At 46.4% G+C, this 23,077-nt stretch overlaps 2 protein-coding genes across 3 annotated transcripts in view; one reads left to right on the top strand and one right to left on the bottom strand.

Moving 5' to 3' along the window:
• TEX9 (testis expressed 9) overlaps positions 1-23,077 on the top strand; it is a 162,286-nt gene that overhangs the window by 121,306 nt on the left and 17,903 nt on the right. Inside the window, exon 12 of one of the 2 annotated variants that reach the window (XM_063926153.1) lies at positions 18,839-18,960. The exons of the other annotated variant lie outside the window; for it this stretch is intronic. Coding sequence (XP_063782223.1) covers positions 18,839-18,853 — 15 coding nt within the window. The 3' untranslated portion in view covers positions 18,854-18,960. Of the gene's footprint in view, positions 1-18,838; positions 18,961-23,077 lie in introns of those variants that run through there. 2 annotated transcript variants of the gene reach the window in all.
• The window catches only part of ZNF280D (zinc finger protein 280D), a 629,515-nt gene that overhangs the window by 107,530 nt on the left and 498,908 nt on the right, over positions 1-23,077 (bottom strand). The window lies entirely within an intron of this gene.

The following is a 23,077-nucleotide window of genomic DNA, read 5'->3' on the forward strand; positions in this document are numbered from 1 at the left end:
AGGGGTGCTTTGGATTGGTGGTTTAGGACCAATTCAAATGAATTCTGGTCAATGTAATAGGCAAAACCAGTGCTGGTGGCTGCCAGTCATAAAAGATGTGGACAAACAGAAGTGAATCCTGTCACTCACCACATAATTGAACCTAAGGATGACATTAACACAATTGAATTAACGTAATATTTCTGCAGCAGGTTACATTGGTTTCCACAGGGAAACATCAGGGGTGTAGAGTGGATCTTGATCCAGAGGCACCAACAGGCTAAAGCTTTAGGCTGTCCCAGGATGCATTGGGGCCTCCTCTATAACAACACCTCCAGGCACTGTGAGCTCAGTTTCAGTTGGTGTCTGCAGCAGCAGGTCACTTAACAGGTGGGCTGCACTTGGCAGACCTGAAAAAGCTTTTTCTGACAGAAAATTTATTCAAAACTGGGCTGTCAGTGCTGTATGTCATGGTGACACTTCAGCGCTGCAGCTCCATCACCTCCCAAGCAGTGTTGTATACTCCCACGGCCTGTTCCCGGGTACTTGCGACGGAGACGCTCCGGCTTAAGGCACGCGATTGCAGACGCTCTCCTGGTTCGCGTGGCTACTATGGGGAGGGGTTAAGAGGGTCCCCCAGACGGGACCTGCCATTAAATCGTGTTCCATCCGCGACCTAGGGAGATGGGTCGCAGCGCTAGCGTGGACACAGTCACTGAGCAGGGACCCCACTAGACCACCATGGCAATAGAGCACATGTTGGGTGTACTAACGCCCCATTTAATAAGGCTCGCTAGTACCTGGGGTGGAAGTCCAGCATAGGGGAGCTGGCGCTTGACCTGTAGCCTCTCCCCAGCCCAGGACGACATCTAATGCAGATTTTCCCACCCTCAAGCTGCCTCACACACACCCTCACTACCTGACTGAGACGCTGGCCGCTATATATATATATATATATATATATATATATATGTCCCTGTGGAGCGCACTTAATAAAAAATGATCTGGTGTATTCGTATCTGATTACTGATTAGATGTCATTTATAGTATTTATATCTGGTTACTGATAAATAGAGGATGACCATACAAAAACACCCTTTTCTTTAAACACTTGTTGGACTGAGTAATCTTAAACCTCTTTTATTTCCCAGCAGCTCTCCTATGTGTCCGCATACATGGAGATCCAAAAGTGGATTCCACTTTTGGATCCTTACGTTTTTTGACATACGAAAAAGCTGCGGGGAGATTAAAAATAAAAAGTTTGATAAAGCACTTACAAGTTACCACTTTGAAGATTAATATAAACTATCAGGCGGTCTCAAGTAGGAATTTCTATCAAACATTGCTAAATCGTGGAAGTCTAGGATTATTATTTTTTTATAATAATTTACAGTAAATTATGGACCATATTTTTATGAAAATACAGCGGTTTAAAATTAAATAACTTGCTATTCATAAAGAACACCCCTGAAGAAGTCGCCATAAGGACGAAACGCGTTGGATGAAAACTTATCAATTTTTGGTTCTGAAAAGTTTAAAATTATTATTGTATCTTTATTGAACAACAAAATATTGTGAAAATGTTTACCAATTATTTTTAATAGAAATGAGGATTTAAATTGTTTTTACTAATAAATAACAAGTGTTTAAAGAAAAGGGTGTTTTTGTGTGGTCATCCTCTATTTATCAGTAACCAGATATAAATACTATAAATTATAGCTAATCAGTAATCAGATACGAATACACCAGATCATTTTTTATTAAGTGCGCTCCACAGAGACATTTTTTGGTTTCTATTTAATTCTAGTCTCTTTCGACAGGGGATTATCTCTGTGTGGATGCTTGCCCATTGATAAAGGTGTAGGAATATTGTTTCATAATATACTAACTGATTTGGAATAAATAAAGCAGTAGTTCTAATTTTTGAGCGCATCAAGGGTCTGTTTAGTGTTTATATATATATATATATATATATATATATATATCAAACAAATACAGCGTCACTCCAGGGCTTGTTCAGTGCAAAATAGCAAAGTGTATTAGGCAAATCACAATTCCAACGTTTCGGGGCCCGCAGCCCCTTTGTCAAGGTGTGAATACGTGTGTGTGCAAAAACCCCTTACCTTTAAAGCTGGTGGCCACCACGTGCAAGGAGGAGCTTACCCCGCGCTGTCCATCGCTCCGGGAGCCGGGGGTTTCCAGCGCTGTGCGTATGATGCGGCACCCGCGCCGTCTGACCACTTCCGGGCTCCCGTTGCCATGGCATCACGATTGGTCCCCGGCCTGGTCGCCATAGCAACCTAGCCGCTTTCCAATGCGCTTGCGCGCCGGGGTCTGCAAAGTGACCAAGTGACTGTGTGCAGATATATCGCTACCTATGCATCTATACGTTGTTACTGTAAAATACACAAATCAATCCTATGCCTGTTAAGGCGACATATATAGAAAACTAAAATATTCACATAATGTGAGCCTTGACTATGGTGCCAGCCTTTGTCCCCAAGTGGGACCAACGGGGCTCCATATCCAATGCAGCCCATTGGGAGGCTAATACCCCGGGGTAAACTATCTCCATACCCATCACCACAACTATAATTCAAGATGTAAGACCATATTTATATAAAGATATAGGCAAGAATACAGAACTACCCATCACCACTCTATTGTGCCTCCACTTATCACAAATTCCCCTAAGGGCCTGAGGCCAGCACAGTTCCATATCTTCTCTGGGCTCAATTCTTGCCCAGTGAGTTCCACAGGATTTGTTCATTAAGGCCATTTGGCCGAATTGTCTCTAATTTGAACATCCATCTCGCCTCCAGTTTTAGTAATTTTCCATTTCTCTATCGTCCTAGTGGATGCTGGGGTTCCTGAAAGGACCATGGGGAATAGCGGCTCCGCAGGAGACAGGGCACAAAAAGTAAAGCTTTTCCAGATCAGGTGGTGTGCACTGGCTCCTCCCCCTATGACCCTCCTCCAGACTCCAGTTAGATTTTTGTGCCCGGCCGAGAAGGGTGCAATTCTAGGTGGCTCTCATAAAGAGCTGCTTAGAGAAAGTTTAGCTTAGGTTTTTTATTTTACAGTGATTCCTGCTGGCAACAGGATCACTGCAACGAGGGACAGAGGGGAGAAGAAGTGAACTCACCTGCGTGCAGGATGGATTGGCTTCTTGGCTACTGGACATCAGCTCCAGAGGGACGATCACAGGTACAGCCTGGATGGTCACCGGAGCCGCGCCGCCGGCCCCCTTGCAGATGCTGAAGTAAGAAGAGGTCCAGAATCGGCGGCTGAAGACTCCTGCAGTCTTCTAAAGGTAGCGCACAGCACTGCAGCTGTGCGCCATTTTCCTCTCAGCACACTTCACACGCAGTCACTGAGGGTGCAGGGCGCTGGGGGGGGGCGCCCTGGGAGGCAAATGAAAACCTATTAAAAGGCTAAAAATACCTCACATATAGCCCCCAGAGGCTATATGGAGATATTTAACCCCTGCCTGGATTCACAAAATAGCGGGAGACGAGCCCGCCGGAAAAGGGGCGGGGCCTATCTCCTCAGCACACGGCGCCATTTCCTCTCACAGCTCCGCTGGTCAGGACGGCTCCCAGGTCTCTCCCCTGCACTGCACTACAGAAACAGGGTAAAACAGAGAGGGGGGGCAAATTTAATGGCAATATTTTGATATATATAAAGCAGCTATAAGGGAGCACTTATTATAAGGCTATCCCTGTCATATATAGCGCTTTTTTGGTGTGTGCTGGCAGACTCTCCCTCTGTCTCCCCAAAGGGCTAGTGGGTCCTGTCTTCGTGTAGAGCATTCCCTGTGTGTCTGCTGTGTGTCGGTACGTGTGTGTCGACATGTATGAGGACGATATTGGTGTGGAGGCGGAGCAATTGCCAAATATGGGGATGTCACCTCCTAGGGGGTCGACACCAGAATGGATGCCTTTATTTGTGGAATTACGGGATAGCGTCAACTCGCTTAAGCAGTCGTTTGACGACATGAGGCGGCCGGACAATCAATTAGTGCCTGTCCAGGCGCCTCAAACACCGTCAGGGGCTGTGAAACGCCCTTTGCCTCAGTCGGTCGACACAGACCCAGACACAGGCACTGATTCCAGTGGTGACGGTGACGAATCAACCGTATTTTCCAGTAGGGCCACACGTTATATGATTTTGGCAATGAAGGAGGCGTTACATTTAGCTGATACTACAGGTACCACTAAACAGGGTATTATGTGGGGTGTGAAAAAACTACCTATAGTTTTTCCTGAATCAGAAGAATTAAATGACGTGTGTAATGAAGCGTGGGTTGCCCCTGATAAAAAGCTGGTAATTTCAAAGAAATTATTGGCATTATACCCTTTCCCGCCAGAGGTTAGGGAGCGCTGGGAAACACCTCCTAGGGTGGACAAGGCGCTAACACGCTTATCTAAACAAGTGGCGTTACCCTCTCCTGAGACGGCCGCACTTAAAGATCCATCAGATAGGAGGATGGAAAATATCCAAAAAAGTATATACACACATGCAGGTGTTATACTACGACCAGCTATAGCGACTGCCTGGATGTGCAGTGCTGGGGTAGTTTGGTCAGAGTCCCTGATTGAAAATATTGATACCCTGGACAGGGACAATATTTTACTGTCGTTAGAACAAATAAAGGATGCATTTCTTTATATGCGTGATGCACAGAGGGATATCTGCACACTGGCATCACGGGTAAGTGCTATGTCCATTTCGGCCAGAAGAGCTTTATGGACGCGACAGTGGACAGGCGATGCGGATTCAAAACGGCATATGGAAGTTTTGCCGTATAAAGGGGAGGAGTTATTTGGAGTCGGTCTATCAGATTTGGTGGCCACGGCTACAGCCGGGAAATCCACCTTTCTACCTCAAGTCACTCCCCAACAGAAAAAGGCACCGACTTTTCAACCGCAGCCCTTTCGTTCCTTTAAAAATAACAGAGCAAAGGGCTATTCATATCTGCCACGAGGCAGAGGTCGAGGGAAGAGACAGCAACAGGCAGCTCCTTCCCAGGAACAGAAGCCCTCCCCGGCTTCTACAAAAGCCTCAGCATGACGCTGGGGCTTCTCAAGCGGACTCGGGGACGGTGGGCGGTCGTCTCAAAAATTACAGCGCGCAGTGGGCTCACTCGCAGGTAGATCCCTGGATCCTGCAGATAATATCTCAGGGGTACAGGTTAGAATTAGAGACAGATCCACCTCGCCGTTTCCTGAAGTCTGCTTTACCTACGTCCCCCTCCGAAAGGGAGACGGTTTTGGAAGCCATTCACAAGCTGTACTCTCAGCAGGTGATAGTCAAGGTACCTCTTCTACAACAAGGGAAGGGGTATTATTCCACTCTATTTGTGGTACCGAAGCCGGATGGCTCGGTAAGGCCTATTCTAAATCTGAAGTCCTTGAACCTGTACATAAAGAAGTTCAAGTTCAAGATGGAGTCACTCAGAGCAGTGATAGCGAACCTGGAAGAAGGGGACTTTATGGTATCCTTGGACATCAAGGATGCGTATCTCCACGTTCCAATTTACCCCTCACACCAGGGGTACCTCAGGTTCGTTGTACAAAACTGTCACTATCAGTTTCAGACGCTGCCGTTTGGTTTGTCCACGGCACCTCGGGTCTTTACAAAGGTAATGGCCGAGATGATGATTCTTCTTCGAAGAAAAGGCGTATTAATTATCCCATACTTGGACGATCTCCTAATAAGGGCAAGGTCCAGAGAACAGCTAGAGATGGGATTAGCACTATCTCAAGAGGTGCTAAAGCAGCACGGATGGATTCTGAATATTCCAAAATCCCAATTAATGCCGACAACTCGTCTGCTGTTCCTAGGGATGATTCTGGACACGGTTCAGAAAAAGGTTTTTCTTCCCGAGGAAAAAGCCAAGGAGTTATCCGACCTGGTCAGGAACCTCCTAATACCAGGAAAGGTGTCTGTACATCAATGCACAAGAGTCCTGGGAAAAATGGTGGCTTCTTACGAAGCAATTCCATTCGGCAGATTCCATGCAAGAATTTTCCAAAGGGATCTGTTGGACAAATGGTCAGGGTCGCATCTTCAGATGCACCTGCGGATAACCCTGTCTCCAAGGACAAGGGTATCTCTTCTGTGGTGGTTGCAGAGGGCTCATCTATTGGAGGGCCGCAGATTCGGCATACAGGATTGGATCCTGGTGACCACGGACGCCAGCCTGAGAGGCTGGGGAGCAGTCACACAAGGAAGAAACTTCCAGGGAGTGTGGTCGAGCCTGGAAAAGTCTCTTCACATAAACATTCTGGAACTAAGAGCAATCTACAATGCTCTAAGCCAGGCGGAACCTCTGCTTCAAGGAAGACCGGTGTTGATCCAGTCGGACAACATCACGGCAGTCGCCCATGTAAACAGACAGGGCGGCACAAGAAGCAGGAGTGCAATGGCAGAAGCTGCCAGGATCCTTCGCTGGGCGGAGAATCACGTGATAGCACTGTCAGCAGTGTTCATCCCGGGCGTGGACAACTGGGAAGCAGACTTCCTCAGCAGACACGATCTTCACCCGGGAGAGTGGGGACTTCATCCAGAAGTTTTCCACATGCTAATAAACCGTTGGGAAAGACCAATGGTGGACATGATGGCGTCTCGCCTCAACAAAAAACTGGACAGGTATTGCGCCAGGTCAAGAGATCCGCAGGCAATAGCTGTGGACGCGCTGGTAACACCTTGGGTGTACCAGTCGGTGTATGTGTTTCCTCCTCTGCCTCTCATACCAAAGGTATTGAGAATCATACGGCAAAGCGGAGTAAGAACGATACTAGTGGCTCCGGATTGGCCAAGAAGGTCTTGGTACCCGGAACTTCAAGAGATGGTCACGGACGATCCGTGGCCTCTACCTCTGAGAAGGGACCTGCTTCAACAGGGTCCCTGCCTCTTTCAAGACTTACCGCGGCTGCGTTTGACGGCATGGCGGTTGAACGCCAGATCCTAAAAGGAAAAGGCATTCCAGAAGAAGTCATTCCTACCTTGATTAAGGCAAGAAAGGAAGTCACCGCGAAGCATTATCACCGCATTTGGCGGAAATATGTTGCGTGGTGCGAGGATCGGAGTGCTCCGACGGAGGAATTTCAACTGGGTCGTTTCCTACATTTCCTGCAATCAGGATTGTCTATGGGTCTCAAGTTGGGATCTATTAAGGTTCAAATTTCGGCCCTGTCAATATTCTTCCAAAAAGAATTGGCCTCAGTCCCTGAGGTCCAGACTTTTGTCAAAGGAGTACTGCATATACAGCCTCCTGTGGTGCCTCCGGTGGCACCGTGGGATCTAAATGTAGTTTTAGATTTCCTCAAATCCCATTGGTTTGAACCACTAAAAAATGTGGATTTGAAATATCTCACATGGAAAGTGACTATGTTACTGGCCCTGGCTTCCGCCAGGAGAGTATCTGAACTGGCGGCTTTATCTTATAAAAGCCCTTATTTAATTTTCCATTCGGATAGGGCAGAGCTGCGGACGCGTCCGCATTTTCTCCCTAAGGTGGTATCAGCGTTTCACCTGAACCAGCCTATTGTAGTGCCTGCGGCTACAAGCGACTTGGAGGACTCCAAGTTGTTGGACGTTGTCAGAGCTTTAAAAATATACATTTCAAGGACGGCTGGAGTCAGAAAATCTGACTCGCTGTTTATACTGTATGCACCCAACAAGTTGGGTGCGCCTGCTTCTAAGCAGTCGATTGCTCGTTGGATTTGTAACACAATTCAACTTGCACATTCTGTGGCAGGCCTGCCACAGCCTAAATCTGTTAAGGCCCATTCCACAAGGAAGGTGGGCTCATCTTGGGCGGCTGCCCGAGGGGTCTCGGCATTACAACTCTGCCGAGCAGCTACGTGGTCAGGGGAGAACACGTTTGTAAAATTCTACAAATTTGATACCCTGGCAAAAGAGGACCTGGAGTTCTCTCATTCGGTGCTGCAGAGTCATCCGCACTCTCCCGCCCGTTTGGGAGCTTTGGTATAATCCCCATGGTCCTTTCAGGAACCCCAGCATCCACTAGGACGATAGAGAAAATAAGAATTTACTTACCGATAATTCTATTTCTCGGAGTCCGTAGTGGATGCTGGGCGCCCATCCCAAGTGCGGATTATCTGCAATACTTGTACATAGTTATTGTTAACTAATTCGGGTTATTGTTTAGGGAGCCATCTTTCAGAGGCTCCTCTGTTATCATACTGTTAACTGGGTTTAGATCACAAGTTGTACGGTGTGATTGGTGTGGCTGGTATGAGTCTTACCCGGGATTCAAAATCCTCCCTTATTGTGTACGCTCGTCCGGGCACAGTACCTAACTGGAGTCTGGAGGAGGGTCATAGGGGGAGGAGCCAGTGCACACCACCTGATCTGGAAAAGCTTTACTTTTTGTGCCCTGTCTCCTGCGGAGCCGCTATTCCCCATGGTCCTTTCAGGAACCCCAGCATCCACTACGGACTCCGAGAAATAGAATTATCGGTAAGTAAATTCTTATTTTCTATCGCCCCCTCTCAAACTGTTGGGGACGTGGTCAATAACCATGTGTCTAAGCGAACTTAATGGATGGTGTCTGTCCGCAAAGTGTTGGGCCACTGGTTGTTCTGACTTTCCACTTTTAATTGTTGCAGATATAGCAGAACGATGGAGTGCCATTCTTTGTTGCATATTTCTGACAGTTTTACCCACATAGCCAAGCCCACACGGGCATAAGATGAGATACACTACGTGGGACGTGGTACAGGTTAGGGTGTATCGGATGCTGAAAATCTGATCTTTATTCGGATGCTTAAATGTAGTTCCTGTCAGCATGGACTTGCAGGTGGTACATCCCAGGCATTTATAGCATCCTGGTGCTCTAGTGAGGAAATTCACCGGTGTCTCTGCCTCAAATCCTGTGATCTCTTTCATGGTATCACATCTTTAGAGTTCCTCTCGGTCTTAGACAACAGTGTTTTCCTCTCCAAGTGGAGAACTTCCCATTTTTGCTCCTGTAGCATTATTGGATCGTACCCCCGTGCTGCAAACCTGTCCACTACTTTGTCCAGTTCTGCTTCCAATGTATCATGCTTACTGTGGATCCTTGCAACTCTCATTAGTTGTGACCTAGGGAGGCCCCTAATAAGGGGTTTCGGGTGATGGCTGTCTGCCCTCAGTAATGTATTTTTGTCTGTTGGTTTCGTAAAGAGGGTGGTAGAGATAAGGTTATTTACTATTCTCACCGTAACATCAAGGTAGTTCATGGAATCAGGGTCATTCTGGTATGTAAACTTGATGCATGTTGCTTTTAAGTTGATGTCATCCATCATTTTCCTGAATGTTTCCGCTCCCCCTGTCCACAGCATAAACACATCATCTATGAAACGGCAGTATAATAGTATATGCTGGGCCCTATCTCTGTCATCGGCCCAACGCGGGTATATGTTTAAGAGGGATTGGAGAAGGAAGCAGTAAACCTAGTAACTCCTCCAATAGTGATAGCGAGTTTATGATTCCTGATTCAGATGAAACCACCATCCCAGGTGATATCCCTTTAGGGGGAACTCAGGCCAAGGTCCAAAGGCCAAGAGGATTACAGAAACCGAGCGGCAAAGAACAAAGTATGATTTTTAATCCCTCATCCAGAACGTTTACACAAACCGAGATGGCAGTTCTGAATAAAGGCCTGTCATATATCCCGACTAATAAACATGACGACTTTACATGGAAACATGACTTGCATAAATTCTCCCGAAAATTAAGACTCCAGGAATATTTCCAAGATTCCAGTCATATACAGTCCAACCCCACGATATTTGACAAGTTCTTGATCGCACGTTCAACTTCAACATTTTGATCCACCGTCAACTAATCATTCATTGAAAACGTTCACACGCCTATTAGATGATTCGGTAACCCGATATATTAATACCCCTATACAGCAGAGAAACAACATGACTAGGATGGAGAGAGAGATGCTTTGAGGGACCTCAGCAATTACAGAGATGTCATTTTCCGCGAGGCGGATAAAGGAGGAGGCTTAGTAATCCAGGATGTAAAGGATTACCGAGAAAAGATCTACAGACAACTGGGGGAAACACAAACGTATGCATTACTGGAGGCCGACCCCACTAACCAGTACAAACAAGAACTAGATGGGGTCTTAGAGGAGGCCAAACTTGAGGGCAAAATTTCCCCCAAGATGCATGAAGCACTTACACAAAGGTTCCCAGTGGTACCGGTTGTCTTCACCACCCCTAAAATACATAAGGATAGTACCAAGCCCCCCGGAAGACCAATCATATCGGCAAGGGACTCGCTGTACCAGCCGATTTCACAGTACCTGGACAGTGTGCTACAACCACTGGTGGTACAGCAACCCACATTTATCAAGGACACTACGGACTTTCTGGTCAGACTTAACAACATAGAGGTAATCCCACAAGGCACACAAATGTGTGTGATGGACGTTTGCAGCCTTTACACCAGTATACCCCATAGTGAGGGCCTACAGGCGACCAGAGAATTCCTGCTAGAAGAGAATATGAGTGCTGTGGATGTGGACCTCTTTATGCATCTTCTCTACCTGACTCTGCATAGGAACTACTTCCTAATTGATGGAAAATATTTCCTACAGCAAAACGGGTGCGCGATGGGCAGTAGCGTCGCGCCGGCGTATGCAAACGTTTTTATGTTCAAGGAAGAAAGAAGATTATTCTTCAATGACAGAGATAGGCCCAGCATATACTATTATACTGCCGTTTCATAGATGATGTGTTTATGCTGTGGACAGGGGGAGCGGAAACATTCAGGAAAATGATGGATGACATCAACTTAAAAGCAACATGCATCAAGTTTACATACCAGAATGACCCTGATTCCATGAACTACCTTGATGTTACGGTGAGAATAGTAAATAACCTTATCTCTACCACCCTCTTTACGAAACCAACAGACAAAAATACATTACTGAGGGCAGACAGCCATCACCCGAAACCCCTTATTAGGGGCCTCCCTAGGTCACAACTAATGAGAGTTGCAAGGATCCACAGTAAGCATGATACATTGGAAGCAGAACTGGACAAAGTAGTGGACAGGTTTGCAGCACGGGGGTACGATCCAATAATGCTACAGGAGCAAAAATGGGAAGTTCTCCACTTGGAGAGGAAAACACTGTTGTCTAAGACCGAGAGGAACTCTAAAGATGTGATACCATGAAAGAGTAAGTTCAGCACTTCAAGCCCAATAATCCAAAGAGCCACCAAAGCATTGTGGCCCATAGTGGCAAGTGATGATAAACTTAGGTCTTTTGGATTTAAAACATCTATGTGCTGTTTTACTAGGGGAAGAAACATTAAAGATAACCTAGTACATTCAGACATCACAGGATTTGAGGCAGAGACACCGGTGAATTTCCTCACTAGAGCACCAGGATGCTATAAATGCCTGGGATGTACCACCTGCAAGTCCATGCTGACAGGAACTACATTTAAGCATCCGAATAAAGATCAGATTTTCAGCATCCGATACACCCTAACCTGTACCACGTCCCACGTAGTGTATCTCATCTTATGCCCGTGTGGGCTTGGCTACGTGGGTAAAACTGTCAGAAATATGCAACAAAGAATGGCACTCCATCGTTCTGCTATATCTGCCGCAATTAAAAGTGGAAAGTCAGAACAACCAGTGGCCCAACACTTTGCGGACAGACACCATCCATTAAGTTTGCTTAGACACATTGTTAGTGACCACGTCCCCAACAGCTTGAGAGGGGGCGATAGAAATGGAAAATTACTAAAACTGGAGGCGAGATGGATGTTCAAATTAGAGACAATTCGGCCAAATGGCCTTAATGAACAAATCCTGTGGAACTCACTGGGCAAGAATTGAGCCCAGAGAAGATATGGAACTGTGCTGGCCTCAGGCCCTTAGGGGAATTTGTGATAAGTGGAGGCACAATAGAGTGGTGATGGGTAGTTCTGTATTCTTGCCTATATCTTTATATAAATATGGTCTTACATCTTGAATTATAGTTGTGGTGATGGGTATGGAGATAGTTTACCCCGGGGTATTAGCCTCCCAATGGGCTGCATTGGATATGGATCCCCGTTGGTCCCACTTGGGGACAATGGCTGGCACCATAGTCAAGGCTCCCATTATGTGAATATTTTAGTTTTCTATATATGTCGCCTTAACAGGCATAGGATTGATTTGTGTATTTTACAGTAACAACGTATAGATGCATAGGTAGCGATATATCTGCACACAGTCACTTGGTCACTTAGCAGACCCCGGCGCGCAAGCGCATTGGAAAGCGGCTAGGTTGCTATGGCGACCAGGCCGGGGACTAATCGTGATGCCATGGCACCGGGAGACCGGAAGTGGTCAGACGGCGCGGGTGCCGCGTCATACGCACAGCGCCGGAAACCCCCGGCTCCCAGAGCGACGGACAGCGCGGGGTAAGCTCCTCCTTGCACGTGGTTGCCACCAGCTTTAAAGGTAAGGGGTTTTTGCACACACTCGTATTCACACCTTGACAAAGGGGCTGCGGGCCCCGAAACGTTGGAATTGTGATTTGCCTAATACACTTTGCTATTTTGCACTGAACAAGCCCTGGAGTGACGCTGTATTGGTTTGCTATAACCATACCAGAACGGAGGGCACCCAGCCCATTGAACATATAGGACCAGGAGTGCGGGCAGTACACTACGATATAGATATATATTTCACTTTCAGTGTTTCCCATATATATCTGTCACTATATTCTGTACCCTAAGGGACTAGGTGCGTCAGTGTCATATATGTATGAAAATCTATATATATATATATATATATATATATATATATGTAGAAATGATCCGCGGCACTCAGGGTCTTGCAAAAAATCAATGTTTATATTCAAAACATCAATGCAATGGACATGCATTGATGTTTTGAATATAAACATTGATTTTTTGCAAGACCCTGAGTGCCGCGGATCATTTCTACGTATTACAATCTTTTACTGAGGGCACCTGGGCAATTACTTCTTCTACTAACAGGAGTGCCGGGCTGAATGCATACGTTATATATATATATATATATATATATATATATATATATATATATATATATATATATAAAATGTGCGTCACCGTATTTGCCTATTACGTGTATTCTCCTGTGTACTCAGTCACATAATACCGGATTTATTTGCTGGTGTTGTGTACTGTATCTGCAGTCACATACTAACGGATTTATTCGCAGGTATTGTACTCTGTCTGGCTTTATCGTACTAATTTGCTCTGTTGCATTTGTGTACAATGTTTAACAAGAAGGGCAGTACTGTAAGTCTGTGGACGCTCCTACATCATGCAGAGCATGCGCCAAAGATTTACCAGAGGGGAAAGCTGTGTATGATGGTCTGTGTACTATGTATCATACATCTCCCAGTCAGTCCGCAGCTCCTGTAACCATCAGGAGCCACCCTGGGTTGCATTCATAAACCTAACCTACTGGGTACTCTGGTGGAATGCCTTACGCCCCCTATGGGACCACCTGTGCCATTACAGCCACAAATTATCCCTATGGTTAATCCGCCTTGGGCGGAAAATTTGTCTAACCAGTTGCAGCAATTAAATCATTCCTTGGTCAGACAAAAATCTGCTCCAGGTCATTCTAGTGTCTCTGGGTCATCTATGTGGGCTGCTGCCTCTTCACAATCCACAAATCTCTCAGATGTTTCATCTGAAGAGGAGGGGGAGCATACTGTCCTGTCAGATACTGAATCACTGATGATGAGGATTCCACTACTGTAGATGTTTAAACGGCAGAAGGTGGTTAAAAATCGATTACCCCATTCTGACCATTTGCTGGACATCAGGCAGGAGCTCTGATCTAATCTAGGGAAGACATTCCCTCTGTCTAAACGGGCCTTGCCTCACTATCCTCTCCCTGCAGAGTTCTGTAACAACTGGGAAAATTCACAGCGGTTACTACTCGACTTCTGTTTCTAGTTCCGAAACCCAATGGGTCTTTCCGGCTTGTACTCCACCTCAAATCACTGAACAATTTTGTGAGAGTGTCCAAGGTTCATATGGAAACACTGCACTCGCTTATACTGGCTATGGAACCCGGAGACTATATGGTATTCCTGGATATACAGGATGCGTACCTCCATATACCTATTGCCATGTCGCATCAGCAGTATCTGCGGTTTGCTATTGGCAACCTCCGCTATCAGTTCCAGGCTCTTCCATTTGGACTGGCTATGGCTCCTCTGATCTTCACCAAGGTCATGGCCGTAATGACGGCCCATCTCCATTGCCAGGGAGTCAGGATCCTGCCGTATCTGGACGACTTGCTGATTCTGGCAAACTCCCACTATGTCCTCCTCAGTCATCTACAGCTGACGGTAAGCTTCCTACAAGCCAACGGATGGCTAATCAATTGGAAGAAATCCTCGCTGGTCCCAGCTCAGAGCATGGTGCACCTAGGGGCACTCCTGGACACACACACAGTCTTCAGAAAAAGTCCTGAGACTTCAAGACAGGATAAGAATGTACGTTCATACATTCACTCAGGGTGTCTTACGGATTCAGCCTGCCTATGTCCCTCCTGTGGCTCCATGGGATCTGTCTGTTATCCTGAATACCCTGCAAGAGTCTCCATTTGAACCTCTTGAGACTGTGGACCTTTAAATGGCTCACGGCCAAGGTCTTGTTTTTACTGTCTATTGCCTCTGCAAGAAGGGTGTTGGACTTGGGATCCGGTCTGAAGATCGACAGTATCTAGGTCGACAATGTTTAGGTCGACCACTATAGGTCGACAGTCACTAGGTCGACATGGATGGAAGGTCGACAGGATTTCTAGGTCGACATGTGCTAGGTCGACAGGTCTAAAGGTCGACATGAGTTTTTCACATTTTTTTTCTTTTTTTGAATTTTTTCATACTTAACGATCCATGTGGACTACGATTGGAACGGTAATCTGTGCCGAGCGAAGCGGTAGCGGAGCGAAGGCACCATGCCCGAAGCATGGCGAGCAAAGCGAGCCATGCGAGGGGACGCGGTGCACTAATTTGGGATCCCGGTCACTCTACGAAGAAAACTACGCCAAAAAAAAAAAAATCCTCATGTCGACCTTTAGACCTGTCGACCCAGCACATGTCGACCTAGAAACCCTGTCGACCTTCCATCCATGTCGACCTAGATACTGTCGACCTATAGTGGTCGACCTAAACATTGTCGACCTAGATACTGTCGATTTGATGAACCACACCCGTTGGACTTAGGCACATTGTCCTGTCGTCCAACCTTTCTAATACAGGTTGAGCATCCCATATCCAAATATTCAGAAAAACAGAATATTCCGAAATACAGAATTTTTTTGTGTGAGAATGAGATAGTGAATCATTTGTTTTCTGATGGCTTTATGTACACAAACTTTGTTTAATACACAAAGTTATTAAAAATATTTTATTAAATGACCTTCAGGCTGTGTGTATAAGGTGTATATGAAACATAAATGAATTGTGTGAATGTACACACACACTTTGTTTAATACATGAAGTTATTAAAAATATTGGCTAAAATTACCTTCAGGCTGTGTGTATAAGGTGTATATAAAACATAAATGCATTCTTTGCTTAAGGTGGGTACACACTGGCCGATATATTGGCCGTTCTCTTGAATGGCCGATATATCGCGGGTCCGTTGGCCAGTGTGTACGGGCGATATGTCTGTGAACTCCGTCGTTCAGACATATCGCGTCGGCCCCGCAGCACACTCAACTGCCAATATATCTACCGATATATTGGCGCGTCGCTGTGTGTGTGCCCGTACACATGTTGCGGCAGCCGGCGGTGATTGACAGCTGAACTGGGCGGGTGTGTGTACACGCCCGCCCAGTTCATGACGTCAGTCCCCGACGGATTGGCCAGTGTGTATGCTCAACACACTGCCCGATCCGTCCATAGAGATATCTGCCAATCAGTTGATCGGCAGATATATCTATCAGTATGTACCCACCTTTAGACTAGGATCCCGTCGCCATGATATCTCATTATGGTGTGCAATTATTCCAAAATATGGAAAATCCGATATCCAAAATACTTCTTGTCCCAAGCATTTTGGATAAGGGATACTCAAACTGTATTTCATCGTGACTGGGCAGTTCTTAGAACTCGCCCAGGTTATTTACCTAAAAGTGGTGTCATCTTTTCACCTTAACCAAGAGATTATGGTTCCGGCCTATATCTCTTCTGATTTCTCCTCCCAAAGAGCAGTCTTTGGATGTGGTACGGGCTCTCCGTATATATGTGGAGAGGACTGCCTTAATCAGAAGGTCAGATTCCTTTTTTGTTTAGTTTGTTTTTCACAAACGTGGCTGGCCTGCGAATAAGCATACCTTGGCTATATGGATTAGAATGGTGATTGCACAAGCTTATGCGCAGGCTGGTCTCCCAGCTCCTGCTGCTATTAATGCCCATTCTACTCGGTTCGTTGGACCTTCTTGGGCGGCCCACCGTGACGCGTCCACAGAACAATTGTGCAAGGCGGCTACGTGGTTCTCTGTGAACATGTTTATTAGGTTCTATGCCTTTGATACTTCCGCCTCCCAGGATGCTTCCTTTAGACGCCAGGTTATACCCGCTAAGGAGCGTCCCCTCCCTTGAGCAACTGCTTTAGGACATCCCCGATGTTTCCCTGTGGAAACCAATGTAACCTGCTGCAGAAAAGGAGAGTTATAATAGACTTACCATTGTTAACTCTCTTTCTGCGAGGTACATTGGGTTCCACAGGGCGCCCACCCTGACGCACCTAGCTTCTATGGGTTTGTATGGCATTAGCCACTGGTCCCTTCTCCTGTCGTGAGAATGTGGTTGTATGTGACTAATATCTACATTCTGTCTTACCTGCTCCTGCATTGGACTGGTTAACGAAACTGAGCTCCAGTGCCTGGAGACGGGGAGATAGAGGATGCCCCAATGCATCCTGGGACAGCCTAAAGCTTTATCCTGTTGGTGCCTCTGGATCAAGATCCACTCTACACCCCCGATGTTTCCCTGTGGAACCCAATGTACCTCGCAGAAAGAGAGTTAACAATGGTAAGCCTAGTTTTTTCTAAATTTCTCAATAAGAAACTTTTGGCCCAGGGGTGCCACCAAAAATTCTGATACTATAAGGCGCCATGAACGTTTGGGAACCACGGGGCTATCCTATTAGCCCCGATGCGGCGCACTCCTCTCCCTGATGCCGGCATTTATCAGGGATTATGCTTCGAAGCATATTCCGCAATAAAGTTGGAGCCGTGATAACACATGGGATCAGGGACCGGATCCCTAGTGTTTTTTGCGCGATCACTGGTCCAATTTCAACTAATAAAAACAGCCTCTAACTGGAAACCGCGATAATGACTATCGGCCTTTAATCGCTATATCCCGACAATTTCATCCACCGAAACGGCATCAGGGCTAAGTGGAAACCACCCCCAATGTATTATAGGGGCACGGATCATGCCACTAAAATGCCTCCTGCTTTGCCTCATTACTGTGGTGAATGGGCATCAACATCTGCAGCTGTCGAAATCGATAGCTGCAAGTGTCGGAACGGTCAGTGCAACTGTTGAATTAGCTGGCAAGGAGGTTCTGTGAGCAGAAGGGTGAGTGTCAGTGTTATTATCAGTCTTATACCCGCAGCATCTAGTCCTGGGATCAATCATAACGGCAAATAGAATATGAGCTCTCTTGACCTAATTATAGGCTAACACCTTCCTATTATATTCAGTTGATTAGTACATACTTTACTTTGTTGCTATTAACTTTAGGTTTATCTAAAGTTAATAGAAACAAAGAATTTGACTGCAGATAGGAATCACTTTGCCCAATTTAGTCTGCCCATGTACACGCTCACGCTCAGTATATTTTTGGAGTGTGGGAGGAAATCGGAGCACCCGTAGGAAACGCACGCAGGCACAGGGAGAATATACAAATTTCACATAGTTAGGGCCAAGGTGGGAATCAAACCCATGACCTCAGTGCTGTGGGGTATCTGTTCTATATTTGTTTGTACTTGTGTTCTATAAGTCTAACGAATAATAAACATTTCATTTTATTGGAACTTTTGTACTAGAAGGGGTTTTCATGGGCATATGTTTCAGATGGGGTCTTATGGGCTTCTGGGAGGTGGAGTTCTGATGGGCATATGGTTAGAATTGAGGTGCCCATGAGGATGTCTGACCTGTATGGGATGTTTTCCTGCAAACGTTAAAGCTGACTCCTATATTTTACAAAAAAATGTTGACCCCTTTGTTAGGGCATAAGAAGTGTGCCATGAGTTCTTAGTTACTTATATCCTAGCAATATAAAAGCAGCGTACACACAAGTTGAGTGAAAAAAGCTTCTTTGGAGGTATAGGGGGGCGTGTACTAAGCGGTGATAAAAGTGGTGAAGTGAGCCAGTGGAGAAGTTGCCCATGGCAACCAATTAGCATTGATGTAACATTTTATAATTTGCATACTATAAAAGTATACAGAACAGCTGATTGGATGCCATGGGCAACTTCTCCACTGGCTCACTTCACCACTTTTATCACTGCTTAGTACATGTCCCCCATAATTATTATTCCATGACTGCAGAGAAGTACAGTCCGTACATGGTCTCGGGGTCTGCGGCCCCTCCATCATGTGCTTGGAAATCAAAGTCTACAACGTATTTTCCCAATAATAACATTTCCAGTTCTTTAAATTTGTGGAGAATCTATTTATTTATTTATTTATTTATTTGTTTATTTGTTTGTTCTTTCTAATGTAAATTGCATCCATAAACTTGACTCTTAATACTTGCAAAACCTACAGTACTATCTTGTTTTCATTTTTTTATCCTCATTTACAGAAGATGTGTAGATAGTTTCATTCTTGTAACATACTAATAGCAATGTTCCCATGATATAACAAGACTTAACCGGTGCCCATACTGGTGGAGAATTATCAAGCAGGTATTTGGACAAATTGCTATTTTGTGTTAAAACCCAACCAGATTTATCAAAGAAAAAACTGCTGGAAAATCATAATTAAAACGTTATGCCTCATTAATATAATTTAATCATATTGTACTGTATTTTTTTTCTTTATTGAAGCATGACAAATAAATCCTTGCAATATGAATACAGCATAACACACACCAGGAGCAAGTATCATGTTCCACAATGGTGTCAATCAAGAAAGTAGACTAATAAAATGTTATGAACCCTGATCCATCCTCTATTTCTCTGACGTCCTAGTGGATGCTGGGAACTCCGTAAGGACCATGGGGAATAGACGGGCTCCGCAGGAGACTGGGCACTCTAAAAGAAAGATTAGGTACTATCTGGTGTGCACTGGCTCCTCCCTCTATGCCCCTCCTCCAGACCTCAGTTAGAATCTGTGCCCGGCCAGAGCTGGGTGCTCCTAGTGGGCTCTCCTGAGCTTGCTAGAAAGAAAGTATTTGTTAGGTTTTTTATTTTCAGTGAGATCTGCTGGCAACAGACTCACTGCTACGTGGGACTGAGGGGAGAGAAGCAAACCTACCTGCTTGCAGCTAGCTTGTGCTTCTTAGGCTACTGGACACCATTAGCTCCAGAGGGTTCGAACACAGGGCCTGACCTCGATCGTCCGTTCCCGGAGCCGCGCCGCCGTCCCCCTTGCAGAGCCAGAAGACAGAAGAGAAGCGATGAAATCGGCGGCAGAAGACTCCTGTCTTCATTAAGGTAGCGCACAGCACCGCAGCTGTGCGCCATTGCTCCCACAGCACACCACACACTCCGGTCACTGTAGGGTGCAGGGCGCTGGGGTGGGGGGGGGGGGGGGGGGGCGCCCTGGGCAGCAATAAAAATACCTTTGGCATAAAAATACACATAATACAGTCTGTGACTTTATATGTGTAAAACCCCCGCCATTTTTAGTCAGAAACAGGACAGAAGCCCGCCGCTGAGGGGGCGGGGCCTTCTTCCTCAGCACACCAGCGCCATTTTCTCTTCACAGCTCCGCTGGAAGGAAGCTCCCCAGGCTCTCCCCTGCAGTATCCTGGTACACAAAGGGTGAAAAGAGAGGGGGGGGCACATAAATTTAGGCGCAAAAATTGTATATACAGCAGCTACTGGGTAAACACTGAGTTGTAGTGTAATCCCTGGGTTATATAGCGCTGGGGTGTGTGCTGGCATACTCTCTCTCTGTCTCTCCAAAGGGCCTTGTGGGGGAACTGTCTTCAAATAGAGCATCCCCTGTGTGTGTGGTGTGTCTGTACGCGCGTGTCGACATGTCTGAGGTAAAAGGCTCCTCTAAGGAGGTGATAGAGCGGATATGTATGTGAGAGGGTGTCTCCGTCGACAACGCCGACACCTGTTTGGATATGTGTAAGTGCTAAGGTGAATTTATTGCACAAATGGTTAGGGAACAGACAGGAAATCTACCCATGTCTGTCCCTATGTCACAGAGACCTTCAGAGTCTCACAATGCTCACTATCCAAAATAACAAACACTGGTATCGACACGGAGTTTAACTCTACTGTCGACTACGATAATGCAAAGTTACAGCCAAGATGGCTAGAAGGTATTCAATATATGATATTGAAATAAAAGATTATTTGCATATCACTGATGACTCACCTGTCCCTGACACGAGAGTACACATGTTTAAGGGGAAGAATGCTGAGGTAAATTTCCCTCCTCTCATGAGGAAAAAGAGCGGGAATCTCCAGACAAGAGACGGCAGCTTCCCACAAGAGAATTCTCAGGCTGTATCCTTTCCCCACTAGGGCCAGGATGTGTTGAGAATCTTCCCCTAGGGTGTCCTGTTTGCACAGACGGTAGCACTTGCTATTCTCAGGGATCCTGCAGATAGCGTGCACATTCTAGTATACTACCCAGACCGGCGATTGTGTCGGCATGGGTTTATCAGCAGAGATTGAGACCCTAGTAAATATATTAAAGATGCTGTCTTAAGTGATAGATATATAGTTATAAAGCATGCCCAAAGAGACATGAGTATACTGGGTCCTAGAGTCAAAGCTATGTCGATCTCTGCTTGACGTGTCCTGTAGAATATGCATTGGACAGATGATGCCGACTTAAGAGGCATATGGAAGGCTGAGGATTGTGTGGAGAAGGGTTCTCGGGCCTGGTCTCCACAGCTATAGCTGGTAATTCTGCTAGTTTGCCTTATATTCCTGCACAGCCTAAGAAAGCACAACATTATTAAATGCAGCCTTTCCAATAAAGAAACAAGAAAGTCTGAGGTGCGTCCTTTCTTGTCAGAGCCGGGATCAACACAGCTAGTTCCCAGGAACAGAAGTCCTCCCCGGCCCCTACAAAAATCCACCTATGCCGCTGGGGCTCCACAGACGGAGCTAGGCCCGGTGGGGACACGCCTTCGTAAGTTCAGCCACAAGTGGGTTTACTCCCTGTTAGGTCCCTGGGCAATAGATATTGTGTCTCAGGGATACAAGTTGGACTGTGAGAAGATGCCCCCTCACCGACGGCCCTGCGGGCTTCCCCCCAAGAGGGGGAGCCAGTGTTAACTGCAATTCACAAATTGTATCTTTAACAGGTGGTGGTCAAGGGTCCCCTCCTTCAACAAGAGGGTGTTATTATTCGACCATGTTGTAATCCCGAAACCAGACGGTTCGGTCAGACCCATATTGAATTAAAAATCCCTGAACATATACCTGAGAAGGTTCAAGTTCAAGATGGAATCGCTAAGAGCGGTCAGGGCAAGCCTAAAAAGAGGGAGACTTTATCGTAAATCGGGTCATAAGGGATGCATACCTTCATGTCCCCATTTATCCACCTCATTAGGCGTACCTGAGAATTGCGGTACGGGATTGTCATAACCAAGGTAATGGCGGATATGATTGTGCTCCTGCGGAAGCAAGGTGTCACTATTATCACGTACTTGGACGATCTCCTCATACAAGCGAGATCAAGAGAGCAGTTGCTGAACAGCGTATCACTTTCTCTGGAAGTGTAACGGCAACACGGCTGGATTCTATATATTCCAAAGTCGCAGTTGGTTCCTACAGCTCATCTGCCTCTCCTAGGCACGATCCTAGACACAGACCAGAAAAGGGTTTATCTCCCGATAGAGAGAGCTCAGGAGCTCGTGACACTGGTCAGGAATCTATTAAAACCAAAACAGGTGTCAGTGCATCACTGCACTCGAGTCCTGGGAAGGATGGTGGCATCATACGAGGCCATCCCCTTAGGCAGGTTCCATGCGAGGACCTTCCAATGGGACTTACTGGACAAGTGGTCCGGATCACCTCTTCAGATGCATCGGTTAATCACCCTATCCCCCAGGGCCAGGGTGTCTCTCCTGTGGTGGCTGCAGAGTGCTCACCTTCTCGAGGGCCGTAGATTCGGCATTCAGGACTGGATCCTGGTGACCACGGATGCAAGCCTCCGAGGGTGGGGGGCAGTTACACAGGGAAGATATTTCCAAGGTCTGTGGTCAAGTCAACAGACTTGCCTTCACATCAATATCCTGGAACTAAGGGCCATATACAACGCCCTAAGTCAAGCGGAGATCCTGCTTCGCGACCAACCGGTTCTGATCCAGTCAGACCGCAGGGGTTCATGTAAACCGCCAAGGCGGCACAAGGAGCGGGGTGGCGAGGGTAGAAGCCACCAGAATTCTTCGCGGGGCGAAGAATCAAGTAAGCGCACTGTCAGCAGTGTTCATTCCGGGAGTGGACAACTGGGAAGCAGACTTCCTCAGCAGGCACGACCTCCACCCGGGAAAGTGGGGACTTCATCAGGAAGTCTTCACGCAGTTTGCAAATTGATGGGATCTGCCTCAGGTGGACTAGATGGCGTCCCACCTCAATAAAAAGCTAAAAAAGGTTTTAAGCCGGGTCAAGGGACCCTCAGGTGATAGCTGTGGTCGCATTAGTAACACCGTGGGTGTTCCAGTCGGTCTATGTATTCCCTCCTCTTCCTCTCATACCAAAGGGCTGAGAATTGTAATAAAAGGAGGAGTGAGAACAATATTCTTTGCTCCGAATGGGCCAAGAAGGACTCGGTACCCGGAGCTGCAAGAAATGCTCTCAGAGGACTCAGGGCTTCTGCCTCTCAGACAGGACATGTTGCAACAGGGGCC

The sequence above is a fragment of the Pseudophryne corroboree genome, chromosome 6 (genome assembly GCF_028390025.1).
Source record: "Pseudophryne corroboree isolate aPseCor3 chromosome 6, aPseCor3.hap2, whole genome shotgun sequence".
Classification (NCBI taxonomy): domain Eukaryota; kingdom Metazoa; phylum Chordata; class Amphibia; order Anura; family Myobatrachidae; genus Pseudophryne; species Pseudophryne corroboree.